The sequence below is a fragment of the Hevea brasiliensis genome, chromosome 11 (assembly GCF_030052815.1).
Source record: "Hevea brasiliensis isolate MT/VB/25A 57/8 chromosome 11, ASM3005281v1, whole genome shotgun sequence".
NCBI classification, from domain to species: domain Eukaryota; kingdom Viridiplantae; phylum Streptophyta; class Magnoliopsida; order Malpighiales; family Euphorbiaceae; genus Hevea; species Hevea brasiliensis.
In genome coordinates this window covers 52,673,988-52,689,378 of record NC_079503.1, presented here as the reverse complement: position 1 = coordinate 52,689,378, position 15,391 = coordinate 52,673,988, and the positions used below count along the sequence as shown (strand labels likewise).

Sequence of the window (15,391 nt, the reverse complement as noted above, 5' to 3'; positions counted from 1 at the left end):
CAGACCACTTCTGATTTATTTTCTTTTTTTTTTTCATTCATAGCATTAAAAAAAAAATTCAATATTTGGGGGAGGCAAAAGAAGTTCTCTGAATTCCATGATATTCACCAACAGCATTAGTGAAGTATAGATTATGACTAAAGGCTACCATTGCACTACTCAAATAGTCTAGCAACTTTGTTGGCAAAGTCCAGAATGTGCCCACTGAGCACAGAAAATTCCACCAATAATAATAGATATAGCACTTTTTCAAATGTGGTGCACAAATAATTGCCAAAGAAACAATGGAATAAATTTATGGTGTCTACTGTATCAAACTGTATTGGACTGTACTGCATGGTTCTACCATGAATTCTTGTTTTAAAATTCACAAAATGACTGAAATCAATATTAAAAAAGAAATTTAACCATAGTTATTAAAAGCTCAAGGCGCACTAAGGCGCCAAGGGACCCTGGAGCCTAGGTGCAAGGCGAAAGCGCATGCCTAAGCAAGATGAGGCGCAAAAAATAAATAAATAAATAAATATGAATATTCCATCAAACTTCAAATAACATAAAACTAAAAATAATAATAACAAATAAGCATTCAAGTACTAAATTATTAAAACTTTAATAGTCTTTTAATCTTTCATAACTAAAGTTAAGAAATTATAAAGTAACTATATCTTCTTCATCTTTTTCTACACCTTCATCCTCTTAATATTCATCTTCAAAATCAATATTTTCATCATTTCCCTCACCTTCAAGAACTAAAGGAGTATTAACTTTTTTTTAAAAAAAAGATAATGCGTGGTAGTGTTGAAAATGAAAATATGAGAGGTTTGTAATCCTGAATATGTTAGTTTGATGAGATTTTGGCAACTAGTTATCACCAACGGTACTAATGTTGAAAACTTCTAAATCAACAAATTTCGAGTTAGATGGTAGTACTTTTTGTCAATGGAAGTACTCGCCGAATGTAGAAATAAAAAAGGCGCGCCTTTTTACCCTTACGCCTGGAACAATGCGCACGCCTAGGCGCATAAGGAGAGGGCCTGGTGAATGTTGCCCGCCTTTCTCCTGTAGAGAGGCTAGGACTAGAGCCTAGAGCCTGAGGCACACCTGAGGCATGCCTTTAATAACTATGAATTTAACAAAATAGGCAATAAACTTATTGATCTAACAATAGTCATTTCAAACAAATAATAGCCTAACAGTGTCCTTTTTGTTGGAGAATGAAGAAAGTTACCTAAATATTCTGACCAACCTTAATAATTTTTAAGAGATGTTAGAACAGAAGATTAATATGTCTATTTGGAAGATATCAATTTGACTCAGAAGCAGCAATCAAGTTAGGGATTCTTGGCCAGACGCATGATATTAGAGAGGACTTTCACTTGATTGGGGGTCACTCTAGATGGCAAAATCTTAGGACTAAAGCTTTTTTAGGATCCAGTGTTTCAAAGACTTCAAGTGAAATTATTTAGTTAGCTAGGATCCAGTTTGTAAGCCAATATCAACACAAGATAGGAAGGGGGGAGTGCCGTTGTTTGGTCTTGGACTTGGTAACCCGATGTCTTAAAATATCATCATAGTAGGAAAATGGTTGTGTCAATCTTCACTAGACGTTGATGGAGACGATGGTCTTTTTGGATTTTACATGGATATGCTTCAAGAACTTTTATTAGGGCAGGCTTTAGAGTATTATCCATACGAAATGGGCCTAATTTTCTACTTTCTAAGAAGTTATTTTCCCAGACTTAAAATGTGCAAATTCATATATGAACTGCATGAGAAGTAGGACCTTTTTCATTAGCTTCATATCGTCTTTTCATCGGAAGTGATGCCACGAAAGACAATGCTAGTGATGTAGAACAAATAAAGAACAAGGACCAATCCTTGAGAAAGAGAACTAATTCTCAGAAATCATATTAATCTGAAATAAATATCATAACCAATCTAATCTAATAACAATTAGGTCTTATTTATAGAATTAGAAATCCAAATCACATTAGAATTTTAGAACCCTAATTCAATTCTAATTAGGAATACTAAATTAAACCAAACCAAACTAGAAAATAATAAAATTCCTAAATATTAGACATAATATTAGAATAAAATTCCGAAAGAATAGAACTCTTAGATTTTCTAATTTTACAATGTGAATAATTCCTAAATTCTATCTTCCCATACTGCATTAGCTAGTTTTCTGGAAGTTTTCTCAGAGACTTTTATGTTTAAAACTTTGAATGTGATATTTTCAAAATAGAGAACGGTAAAAAAAAAAATTTCAGTTTTAAAATTCCCAATTGACAGTTGGATAACAGGTTTAAGATGTTTTCCCTTGTTTTCTATTTAATAGTTGTTTTTCAAAGACTTGTGTAATTTTCCTTTGCTTTTAATCGTTTTTCGCCTTGTTAGACTTAGTTATCAGATTTGTTTTCCTTCTATTCATTCTTGTTATTCTTGTCAGTTACGAATTAATTGTTCATTCTACTTATTTTTTCACTTTCTCTTTTTTTTTTTTTTTCCTCATCATTTCATTGATAAATTAAATGATAAAAATTAGAAAAAATAAATAAGCAAGAAATTATTTTACATGCTTGATAAATTTTAAATTTTTCAGCTATAGAAAAACATACATGATATGATATGAACATGTTTTCTAGTTTTGCAAAATGAAAAAAAATATATATATGTTTTTGAAATTTTCCACAGAAAATGAATATGAAAATGAATGTCTTCAAATAAAATAAAAAATGGAAAACAAAAAGATTATTTAAAACAAGTATACAAGACTTGATATCCCTGCAGAAAATTAAACTAAAACAAACTGGGCTTTCAAATTATGTTTACATAGGCAAGATAATAGGGTACATTGAGGGGAGGAAAGAAGAAGAAATTAAGAGCTTTAGGATAACAGGGACAATATGCATTTTTGGGAGAAGCAATAATGGTAACTTGGGTAGAACAATCTAACAATATTTTCCGGTCATTGGTACTTAATTAATTTATTTTTTTCAAAAAGGGCAATCCTCAATCATACTCTGGCCTTTTGATATAAGGGAAAATTGGTCAATAAGCAACAAACTTGGTTCAGGAAGTTCAACTTAAGAGCTAACCCATGGAAAGTTACCTCCAACATGAACAGGAACCACTCTGCTTCCTAAGAACGCGGTCTGCCAAAACAAAACTACAGAACTTCTACTTCCCGATTCAACTTTTGCCATTCAGACAAGGCTACAATCATTCAAGATTGCAGAAGTTCACTAAGGACTTAGTTTGTTAGTCACTTAGTTGTTAGTTAATTCATAGTTTGTTAGTCACTCAGTTGTTAGTTAATTCATTTATAATGAGAGACTAAGAATAGAGCAGACCAGTAGCCAAGCTCAGTCGTTATTAACTGCAAGGGTTAGCCCTGTGGTGGCTCCTACAGAATCTCTAGTGTATCACTTAAAGGCAGATGTAATCAGGAAAGGTTTCAGTAGGTAGTTGTGTATTCGTCCTTTCAGTGTGCTCAACTTCAGCAACCCAAGATTGATCCGAATTAGGTCAACACAATTATGATTCTCAACAATTTGAGCCCGAAATAGATCAAAATACACACAAGGTAAAACTGCTTTTACAGCCACTAGTAGCGACATTAGCTCAAAACTGATGGCCAGAAAATTGTGATGTTTAGTAATTGATGTAAGCCTAAATAATTTGCATATGAACAAGCGGTTGCAGTTCTATGTGGCAACCAAAAGGTAAAACATTTTCAAATGCACCATGCAAACAAATGTTAAACCAAAGGATGCCTGTCTGTTTCACGCACTATATTTCTTCCAGTAAAATAAAAATTTACAATTTGTTGGAAGACATACCTTAACATTTGAAGTTTTGATCTTTTTCTCCACTTCAGAAAGTTTGGCCTGATAAACAAGCATCAAAGCAAAACAGCAATTAAATTCATGCTCCATCAGATAATTAAGAAGCCCTAATCTTCTTGAATATCAAATTATCAATAGCATGAAAAACAATAAACAAAACTTAAAGAATGACACATTTTTTAAAGATTAATGAAGACCTCAGCAACAGCAGCCCTAGTCTCAGCAGCCGAAACAGCATGCAAGGCATTTGCCAATTCCTTTCCCATTTCCTCAACTTGCCTCATAGCATTTTTCAAAGTTTCCTCACGATCAGATGTGAGAGCTCTGACATGGTTCCGCTCTAGTTCCAACTCTTTCTTGGCCTCAGCCCATTCCCTCTGCAGTACAACAACAATAAAACAACAATAACAATAATGATGATGATTTTCTGAAAATAGTGATCAGATATAGTTTATTCAATACCACCCTGTTTGGAACAATCATGCAATAGAATTCAGTTGACCCCATAAGAAACTGAATTCTCTCACTTGAAGAGATTTCCAAAAATGAGAATTGAACAAATTGGATTCATCCATCTGAAGGCTTCCAAATACAATTTAAGCAATACAGAATTTATATAGGAAATAACTACAGCTATATTAACTGATTTTGTAATTGAAATACAGAAATTTACATTGGAATAGCTACTGTTATATTAGAAGAATTCAGTTAAAATTGATTTTCTTTTTTAAATTAAGTTTTAATGAGTTATAATACACTTAAATTCAATTTTCAGAATACATCCAAAATCTCCTAAATATACTTTCTCATTTGACACCCGGTCATAACTCTCCTCAGGGGTAGCAGTTCTCCAAAAGTGTTTTTGGCGTTTGAAAATAATCCCACTATTTTCGCTGATAATAAAGAATTCTCAGAAAACTAGCGACTTTCATTAGATCTATAATTCTACAAAATTCAAACACAGGAACAGAACTATCTAAAGGATTCCAACACAAGTGGATCCAAATACAATTCAATAGAATTGAATTTCTCATTTCTAACAGTTCCCAAAGATATTATAATTGAAAACTACATCAGCATTAGCATTTGACAATTAATCAATGATCAGGAACCAAGTAGAGATCTTAAATTCACAAATCAACAATACTGATAAGCACTGCCATTTCTTAGTGAACTTTGAAAGGCAACGTAGCTTAAATGGAATAGCTTAAGCAGCGGAAAGAGCATCATTTTAACCTTTTACTTTCTAGCAAAATAGTAAGGGGAAAAAAATCTACCACTTGCCACGTAACACAAATACAAGATCAACAGCAAAATTAAACCCACCTCAACTTGTTTAATATACTCCTCTTGTTTTCTCCTCTCGGCAGCTCTTGCCTCCTACAGTACCCATGAAGGAAATATTATATTTGTACAATAAAAAAAAATTCTAAATAGGAAAGCCACATATAAATTATTTCATATAACACACCTCGCGAACCTCCTGTGCGCTATGAATAGTATCCAAACTAGCCTGCATAGAGGGGACCATGTTCAGAATATTTACAACATCTATCAGACTAGGAAACTGCAACTTTCATTTCAAACCTGTAGGCGATAGACTCTCTCTGACAAACTCCCAACTTCACCACAAGCCCTTTTCTCAGCATTTGACAACATCTCTTTTTCATGCTTAAGAACTGATACCTATTGAAACCATAAGTGAAGTTATTAACATTAAGAAATACCAAATTGATGGCACCACGTGATATAATCTTTTACCTCCATATTTAACTTCCGAGAAAGCTCCTCAGAGGCTTGCAATGCTTCTGAACGTTCAAATAATTTTCTTTGGAAGTCAACTATCAACTGTGTCAACTCAGCATTCCTTGCTTTGATGCTAATCATTTCATTTTCCTGTCATGCAACATAAATACCAGAAAAAATTTAAACAAATACTTGACCAGCATCTAACAAGACATCGTATATCAAAGAATAATCAGTTCAACTCTTCATTTTTTCACCAAGTGATGGCAATTTTTCACCTGATACAAACCCACCCAAAAAATAGTCAAAAGCAATGAGACATCCTAAATAGAAATGACCCAAAAAATTTTAGGTTGAGCCAAAATCAACATGTTTGTGTCAGCCACTTATATGAATTAAGATACAATTCCTCCAGTTCTTCATATTACTCATAAATAGTATCAAAGTACTTATGAAAGTTTAAATAACAAGTACATTACAAATTATAAATTTATAGATTATAACACAAGATTTAAAAGCCCAAAAATCTTGAAGTTAAATTGAGTTTTGGTACAACATCAAAAATTTGCATCATATTTGGTTTTTTTAAAAATATAAATAAAAACACCAAAAACAGTTCTTCACCCAATTTAGTCATGCTATAACCTTTTAGCGAAAGTTAAATTATTTACTTAGGAGAATAATTAATTTAATCATAAAAAAATTGTGTAAACTAGATAGGTATGGTTGTCTTTTCTTTAAGTGCCTGTTAGCTTGATCCGACACTTTTATTTTAAGCAACCATAATAGATGACCAGGGGCAGATCGGGGAAGAAAAATTATATGCCAAACCAATGTGTACCCAACTCTGCATTGTTCATATGTGGTACATATCCAAGAACTCCACACTGTGACTTTGATATTTACACAGTTTTGGTCATTACTCATTAGCCAATTTATTCTCAGCAATCAGCATCCATATATCTCTCTCTGACCCTTTTCTTTGTGGTATTCAAAACTTTACACACCTTAGTCTTTCATATAATCTCTGCCACTATATGAAAAATATGTTCAGCTCATTTCAATCACAACAAAGAAATAACACGTATTATGAGTAACATTATTCTAACCCTCATAAATTACACCAACTCAATACGCAGCTTTTTCATGAAAAAAGACCGTCAAGCTTTTGTATCACCTGATCTGACTCGACTAGAAAAAAAAATTCTACTAGTCAACCCAAAAGATGACCCAATTACACCCTAATCCCAAAGTAACCCAAACAACCCACAAAAAGATGGCATTCAAAATAACCCAAACCTGCCTAACTTGAACAAATTGTCACCTCTAATTTATGCAAACCATACATGTTTTCACCACACCTTGATACATGATGCTTTCTGCTTTTAGTTTTTAGATTTTTTTTTTTTTTTTTTTTACGTATTTTAGAATGCTAATAACTCTTAATTTCAAATTTCATATTTTTTTGGTATCATTTCCATTTCTTATAGAGAAATTTGAAAGCTCCACACAAAAATACATCATAATGATGAAACAAACAAAAGGTTATGCATGGCAGAACATGCTTTCAGCATTTTTTTTCTTTCCTTTTAGTTATTTTAGAGTAATAGTTACTCAAGTCTTAATTTAATGTTTTCCCATTTCATTTTATTTATTTACATTCCTTTGAGAATAGCTAAATGGCAAAAGATCTAATAATGTAGATGGCTATTAAAAATGACTGTTACTATAAATAATCATCTGCCTCTCTTTTTAAATTAGCTAAAAAAATTGAGAGAGAGAATGTGATTTTGGGGCCGGGGTTGGGCAACATGGTATTTATAAAACAAAGTTAGATCAGAAAGATCAAAAGAAATACCCAAGAAAACTAGCACTATAGAAAGACATTCACTGGCTTACCTTTTTGTTAGAGAAAAGGAAAATACTAATTTTAACACAGTAGATTAAACAGTGAGTGAACTATGTGTGGATTAATGCTACTTTTTCTATCATTGGTTACCTAAAATTTAGGTTCATACCTCACCATACAATAATTTTATATTGGATATCATAATTCTAACTAGTCAAATGATAGTATAACAAATGTTTGTTTAGCTGTTATTATTAATTTTTAAAAAAATTAGTAACTAATATGCAGGTCATGCATAGGATTACATCTATACAGCATTCAAACATTTGAAATTAGTGAGAAAATCCATTAAAAAAAATTGAAAAATTGATGAGCCCAATTAAAGTTGCATTAAGTTTAAATACTATACAACAATAAAGATCCATAGGAAGAATTCATGATATATTCCAGAAGTTCACCTGCTGCTCATGTTTTTTCAAATAACTGTCAAGTCTTTCTTTTGCGAATTTTGCATCGAGATCCATTTTGTCACGTTCTGATCGCAGTGATATGATTTCACTCCTAAATTCACAAAACAGTGTAAAAAAAAAAAAGTAAAATTAAGAAAACACAGCTAAATTCATGTCTAGGAAAGCAAACCCCTCTTAAGCCAAACCCAAGCAGAATCAGAATAAGACCCTGTTAAGTGGGTTTAGTAGCTATAGATAGAAGGGGGGAAAGAGAGCATGCAATTGTTGAAAAAGGAAATAAGTACACACAATATTGAAACTTATGTGGGGGAAAAAAATTGACAATGAAACAACTACAGCTACTACTACAATACCTTAATCCCAAACTAGTTGAGATTAGCTATATGGATCCTTTTTCACTATTTAGCTATGTTTGAAACCAATTCCACATCGATATCCAAAAATTATAAATCTTTTAATACTACTTCCTTCTATATCATTTTAACTCTCCCTCTTTCCCATATCACTTCCTCTGCTGCCAACTTATCACAACTCCGCACTGGTACATTTGATACTCCACATCGGACATGACCAAACTATATTAATCGCCCTCTTATTTTATCTCCAATGTATGCTATATGAACTCTACGGAAAATATAGTCATTCCTTATTTTATCCTTTATCGTGTTATCAGATATCCATCTCTAACATCCGCACTTATCCAATTCATCTTGTGGGTATGTTATACCTTGGATGTCCAACGTTCACTCCCATACAACATAGCTAGCTTAACCATAATTCTATAGAATTTAGCTCTCACTTTGTTAGGAATCAGATAGCACACCCGACGTACTCCTACATTTCATCTATCTTGTTTTGATCATATGCGTTATATCCATATCATTTTTCTAAATACTCTAAATACTTGAATTGGTTGAATTTTAGCACCAAAACTCCATCCAATCGAACCACCTTTCCATGCGTTCTCCGAGAGCAAAAATTGCAATGCATATATTATTTCTTATTTCTATTTAGCCCAAAATCCTAATCTCGAAAGTCCTCCACAACCCCAACTTTTGGTTATCTCCTTCACTAGTTTCATCTGCTAAGACATCTTGAATATAATTGATTAGTTCATACATAACTATATTAATAAGGCATAGACTCAAAGATGATCCCTAACATAAACCTAGTTATATGGAACACATTTATATTGCCTCCCACTATTCTTACACTTATGACCATCTCCCTACACATGTTCTTAATGAAATTTATACATTTAAGATGAACTCCTTTTTTCTCAAGCGCTCACGAAAGAACATTCATTGGCACTCAATCATATGCCTTTTCTAAGTCGATGAATACCATGTGGAGATCTTTGTTCCTCTTCCTATAAATTTTCATTAATCTTTTTATAAGAAAGATACTTTGTTGTAGATCTCCAAGTATAAAGTCAAATTGGCTCTATGATACCTTAATAGTGTATCTAAATCTACATTCAATTACCCTTTCTCAAAGTTTCATTGGGCAACTCATCAGTAGGGGTGTGCAAATGGTCGGTTCGGTTCCGAACCAAACCGAACCGATAAAACCAAAAACCGAAAATCAAAAATTTAAAAAACCGAACCAAACCGATTAATAAGAGAAAACCGAACCGAATATCGGTTCGGTTCAGTTTTAAACCGATCAAACCGAAATTTATAAATTGAGCATTTGATTTCCAATTGGGCTCAGTTCAGTTTTAAACTGATCAAACCTAAATCTTATGGTTCGGTTCGGTTTTCTTTAATTTCCTTTATATATATATATATATATAATTTCGGTTCGGTTTTTTTTATTTTTTATGAAAATAACCGAACCAAACCCATTTACCGAAATTATCAAAATTATAAACCGAACCGAACCGATTGAGTTTTAAAACCGAACCGATTAAACCGAATTGACTCGATTCGGTTCGATTCGATTTTTCGGTTTAAACCGAAAACTGCTCTCCCCTACTCATCAGTTTAATTCTATAGTAGCTTGTACAACTTTGTATGTCTCCATTATTCTTAAAGATATGAACCAAAGTGCTTTTCCTCCACTTATTTGGCATCTTCCTAGATTTTAGTATGCCATTAAAAAGCTTGGTTAGCCAAGCTACTCCAACCTCCTGAAAGCACTTCCATATTCTGTTTTCGCATCCTTACCTAGACCTACTTAAAGTGCATATGATAATAGTCTCATTTCTCAGTATTAATTTCAATGAGATAATCATATCACCGATTCTCTTCACTTCCACCACCTTTTCTTACGTCTCTTCTCAAGTATAAAGTACCACAATTATAACCTATGTTGCCAATCTCTTTCGCCTTTTGCCTGATCCACTTATTCTTGAAGACAAGCTATTTCAACCCTCCTCCTCTTCATAGTATCCACAAGCTCCTTTGGCTTTTAAGTCAATAATCCTATGATCCAAGCGAACCATACTCTCCTGAAATAGCTTCTTTATCTGCAATTGTCCATCAAGATAACGGAATCCTTGCCTATTTTGCACTACATTCAAGCGTAAATGTGGCGAGACTAACTTCATTACCAAGACCCATCCATGATGTAAGAACTCTTGCCTATAATTCGACAAACCCAAGAGCCAACATACCAAAACTCGTTGCTCATTTAACACTACATCCGAGTGCCAATGTAACATGTGCCTAGGCAGACACATCCCCATGTTTTAAAACAAAGAGATCCATACTCATGAGAATTGATCTAGTTTTACAAGCCATTAACCATCCATATGCCAACACCAGCCCAAATTAACAAGATATCCACAAACTTTGCTGCCTTAAATCCAACTTTCCATTTTATCCCAACACATCACAATGACACTTAAAACAAGAATGGACACTTTATGATCCTCCAAAAACAATGAAAAATTATAAAAATGTTGAACGTACAAGTTTCAAATATGGGTAAGCATCCAGCACTTGCACAAAAGGCTAATAAGCTATCACTCCAAAAGAATTATATAAGAATAAAAAATATGAGGAATATTAACCAACAAAAGAATGCAATTAGAAAACATCCAACACCCCAACATATGGGTATATTGTATACAATGTTCCACTTTTCTTTCATGGATGCTAAACATCAAAAAGGTGTAGATTAGTACAAAAAAAGCATAAGATGCACATCAAATTCACCAAATTTTGCATAAAACAAACGAGTGGACTAAAAGGACAAGGACATACCTTGATTTTGTCAATTCCCCTTCAAGAGATCTCAATCGTTCAGTAGCCTTTTCTTGGGCCACTTTGGCAGATTCCTAAATTGAATATGACATCAAATGAGTTTGAAAATACAAATACCACAATAACAATGATCATCTCAAAAATCTCCATTCATTACCACACCTGAGAGCCTTCAAGCAGAAGTAAGAGGTCTTTCCTTCCATCATCTGCCACTATTAAATTACACATGGGATAAATGTATGCAAAGAAAATTGGAAAACCAAAATAGTATTGTATGCTTCTACTTTATTTAACAAAGGATCAAATTTCAATCCATAAAATTCATAGGCTAAACATTTCTTTTATCCAACATACACAAGATTGGAAAACTACCTACACTAAACTGCAAGCATGACTTTTCTATTTAGTAATCTAAAAGATTGTTTAATTTTACTTTTAAATTACAACCATAAAATTTAAACTGTGCCTTTTTATTTAGCGCTCTGAAATGTTCATTTCGATCACAATCAAAATATTTAAATTGTTAGATTGCATTAAAAAAAAAATCCTAAATGGCATTATAGACCTCCAATAATTCGAGAAATATAGACATGACAAATTTTTCCTTTGTGTAAAGAGAAGTTAGATACCACACTTTAGGGCACAAAAGAATTTTATATGTTATTCCTCTAAACCTTATCTTTAATGGACAATCTAAACTAAGTTAAATTATAAGAATTTATCTGCCATTTTACAATTAAAATCCCCTTCCTACCTATCCAAAAAAAGAAAAAAATCTCCCTTCCCTTCCTCTCCTTCCTATAAAAAAACTCTCCTCTTCCATTGTCCCCTCATGGCCATTCATAGGGTAAAAAGTACAAAAATGACGGAACACCAAAACATCATCATCAAGGCTACAAGCAAAAGCACCAAAAAAAAAAAAAAATTTGCTGCATCAATGATTGGAATGAACAGCCTACTAACCAACATTTTATAAGCACAAAGTATAGAACCTCAAGAGTCATTAGAATCCACAAATGCCTATCATTCATATACATCTGACCTACGAAGGCAAAAGTTCTTCATTGGATACTCCATATAGAGGAAAAAAAATTCCCAGAGAGAGTGTATAATTGAAAAAAAAAATGAGAATTATTAAAATGGTAAGAGAAATGAAAGGGAGGGACAAAACCAAGGTGACATGGTGGAAAGTAGTGGAAACCTATTTGGAGTAAGTCTTCTCTTATCTTTTCTTTTTTGTATTTTTGCAGAATTTCTATTAAACCTTAAGCTTGAGATGCTCTAAAGGCTTTCCTTCAACAAACACGCCTTCCAATTTAAATATGAAATAAACATAACACTATCTGGATATGTGCATTTTAAGCACATCCAGCAGCACCCTTCACAATGCTGCCCAACTATTATTTCAATAAAAATAGCTACAGGTATCCATGATGGGATGTCAAGCATGCAAACTGTGTTGTAAGATAAGATGAACAACCTGGAGGAGCATCTGAAGAGCGGGAATAAGATGAATGAAGTTTATGTTCTTCTTCATATAGCCTTTTGTACATAGCAACCTGTTCATATGAAAAGGAAGCAAAGTAAGAATAGATATATCATACAATGATCAGCCTACATTCCTCTCCATAAAACTTCTAGAATGCATGTAAGCCTACACACACATTAGGGCAAAATCAAAACAAGACCAAGAGATGATGGTCTCACGAAGCTTACAGAAGTATGAAGAGATTCAATCATTTGCACTTGCTCTTCAGCCCTTTGCAACACCACAGCCACTTTGCAGGCAGCTTCATCAGTGTGTTTTTTGAGCTCCATTTCAAACTTTTCCTGCAATTTCAGAAACCACAACTGATTGTCAAAATGGCCTTTAAAACTAAAAGTTGCCCAGCAACTTAATAAGCAAAAAATATGTGGACAGATAAAGAACGTGTATTTATTATGAGGACCTTGAACTCCATCTCCTTATTTTCAATCTGGTCAGAAAGGTCGCGCACGAGGCTTCTAAGCTGAACATTCTGCTCAACTAATCCATTTATATCATTGAAGGTCAACTGTAACATTTTTTCAGCCAAACAGGACATCAATAATTTTGCCCAACACCCAAAATATTAATTAAATAAAATTCAAAATTCAAGCAGAAAAATCCAAGGATCTGAGCTTACAAGCCGTTCAGAAATTACTTTTTCAGCATCAGACTCCACATCCATCCCAACAGCAACAATTGTGTTACTGTCGTCAGCCTCATCATGCCCACTAGATCCACAACAAAGTTGTATATCACGACACTCCTTAAGAAGGACTGTCACCTACAATATCATTACAAACATGAAATGAATGGCACTTGCACAATGAACTATATCAATAAACCTTTTGAGGAACTTTTAAGAAATGATAAAGTGGTGCTCAAGGTTTCACTGTGAATCACATTTTCCAAAATAAGAAAGCACACAAATGCCTAGACACATGGAAAAACATGTAAGAACTTGCACTAATAATTTCCATATAACCAAAGGCAGGCAACATAAAATGCAAGCATGTCTACCATTTGACATACCTATTTAGATTTTGGATATGATGGCTTCAAGTTCCACATTCAAAATCAAGCAAAACAAAAAAGGGAAAGGTATTTTCCTAAATGTTTAGCTCAATGGGGAATCAACATTCAATTAAGGTTGTCCATAAAAATTTTCATGTTGCTTACAGAAAATATATAACATAAAATGGTTGACAAAAAAATTGCTATATCATCCAAAAATTTTTCTTTTATTTTATCAACTTTTTTCACATAATTATCTTCTAAAAAAATCATAATCAAGAGAAATGCATATCATTAACAACATAACTTCATATATTTTTCATATACTCTTCACAATTTTTATAAATTTAACTGCTTTAAATAATATAACTCCGCCTAAGTAGTTTGCGCTTAGCCGATCCCAAGCCCGGATAAAGGAGGAGGGTTGCGGTAGGTGACAACCAGCGTAAAAATTTCGTCACACCTTATGATATAGATTCAAATGATATAAACGTTAGGGCGTCCTCTACTAACGACGCGCTACATCAAAGCCCGGGTGTAGTAAGAAATATGCAAGGGCGTAGGTCGTTCACCGAAAGCGACGCGCCATGCCGGTGCCCGGGTGTGGTGTTAAGTGAGCAAGGGTTCCCACATCATAGACGAGTGTGGGTAAAAAAGTTAGTCCATAGGACACATAGTAGAACAGATAGTGGAACAGAACACAAGATAGACATAGAAAACAATAGAAGATACCATAGAAGGAGACCAATTAGGAAGGAGCAGGATAGGAGAAGGATCAGTGTTGGAAATTTGAATGTTGGATCACTTACTGGAGCTTGTGGATACCTTGGAAAGGAGAAGGGTGAATATTGCTTGCATTCAGAGGACTAAATGGGTGGGAGAGAAAAGTAAAGAAGTGGATAATTCATAGTACAAACTATGGTTTACCGAAAAGTAGAGAAACAAGAACGGAGTAGGCATAATCATAGACAGGACATTGAAAGACACAGTAATAGCTGTGAAAAGAGTAGGAGATAGAATTATACTAGTAAAGCTAGCACTAGAAGAAAAAACAATAAATATAGTTAGTGCTTATGCCCCACAAATAGGACTAGACAGTGAGAATAAACAAAGGTTTTGGGAAGATATGGATAATTTAATACAAAGCATACCGAATGAAGAGAATATTTTCATTGGTTGAGATTTGAATGGACATGTAGGAAGTGATAGACAAGGTTATGAGAATGTTCATGGAAGTTTTGGTTTTAACAGTCGAAATGAGGAGGGAAAAAGCATCCTGAATTTTGCTATGGCATACGACCTAATACTAGCAAATACCTACTTTATAAAAAGAGAGTCACATTTAGTGACTTTCAAAAGTGGGTAACATAAAAGCCAAATCGACTTCCTCTTAACCAGGAAGACAAATAGAGCTCTATGCAAGGATTGCAATGTCATTCCAGGAGAGGCTTTAACAAGTTAACATCGGTTGGTGGTCTTGGACATCAAGTTTAGGAACAATTCAAGTAAGGTCAGCAAAAATTAGTGTAGCTCGAACAAAGTGATGGGAGTTCAAAGGAGTAAAGCAAGTGAAGTTCAAAAATGAGCTTCTCGAGTCCGAAGTATGGAACCTGGATATGGAGGCCAATGATATATGGATACAGATGGCATCAAAGATTAGAGAAGTAGCTAGAAAAGTACTTGGAGAGTCTAAAGGGCATGAACCACCCTCAAAAGAGAGATGGTGG

The 15,391-nt window shown here is 33.6% G+C and overlaps 1 protein-coding gene across 2 annotated transcripts in view; it reads right to left on the bottom strand.

The window, feature by feature from the left end:
- Positions 1-15,391, bottom strand: part of LOC110631565 (nuclear-pore anchor) — a 64,819-nt gene that overhangs the window by 24,202 nt on the left and 25,226 nt on the right. Inside the window, exons 15-27 of one of the 2 annotated variants that reach the window (XM_021779432.2) lie at positions 13,291-13,434; positions 13,075-13,179; positions 12,842-12,955; positions 12,606-12,684; positions 11,288-11,337; positions 11,126-11,199; positions 7,905-8,007; positions 5,613-5,747; positions 5,439-5,537; positions 5,323-5,364; positions 5,178-5,231; positions 4,049-4,228; positions 3,846-3,893 (exon numbers count right to left, since the gene is read on the bottom strand). In XM_021779432.2, the coding sequence (XP_021635124.2) occupies positions 3,846-3,893; positions 4,049-4,228; positions 5,178-5,231; positions 5,323-5,364; positions 5,439-5,537; positions 5,613-5,747; positions 7,905-8,007; positions 11,126-11,199; positions 11,288-11,337; positions 12,606-12,684; positions 12,842-12,955; positions 13,075-13,179; positions 13,291-13,434 (1,227 nt within the window). The remainder of the gene's footprint in view (positions 1-3,845; positions 3,894-4,048; positions 4,229-5,177; positions 5,232-5,322; positions 5,365-5,438; positions 5,538-5,612; positions 5,748-7,904; positions 8,008-11,125; positions 11,200-11,287; positions 11,338-12,605; positions 12,685-12,841; positions 12,956-13,074; positions 13,180-13,290; positions 13,435-15,391) is intronic. The other variant, XM_021779433.2, reaches the window with a different exon arrangement.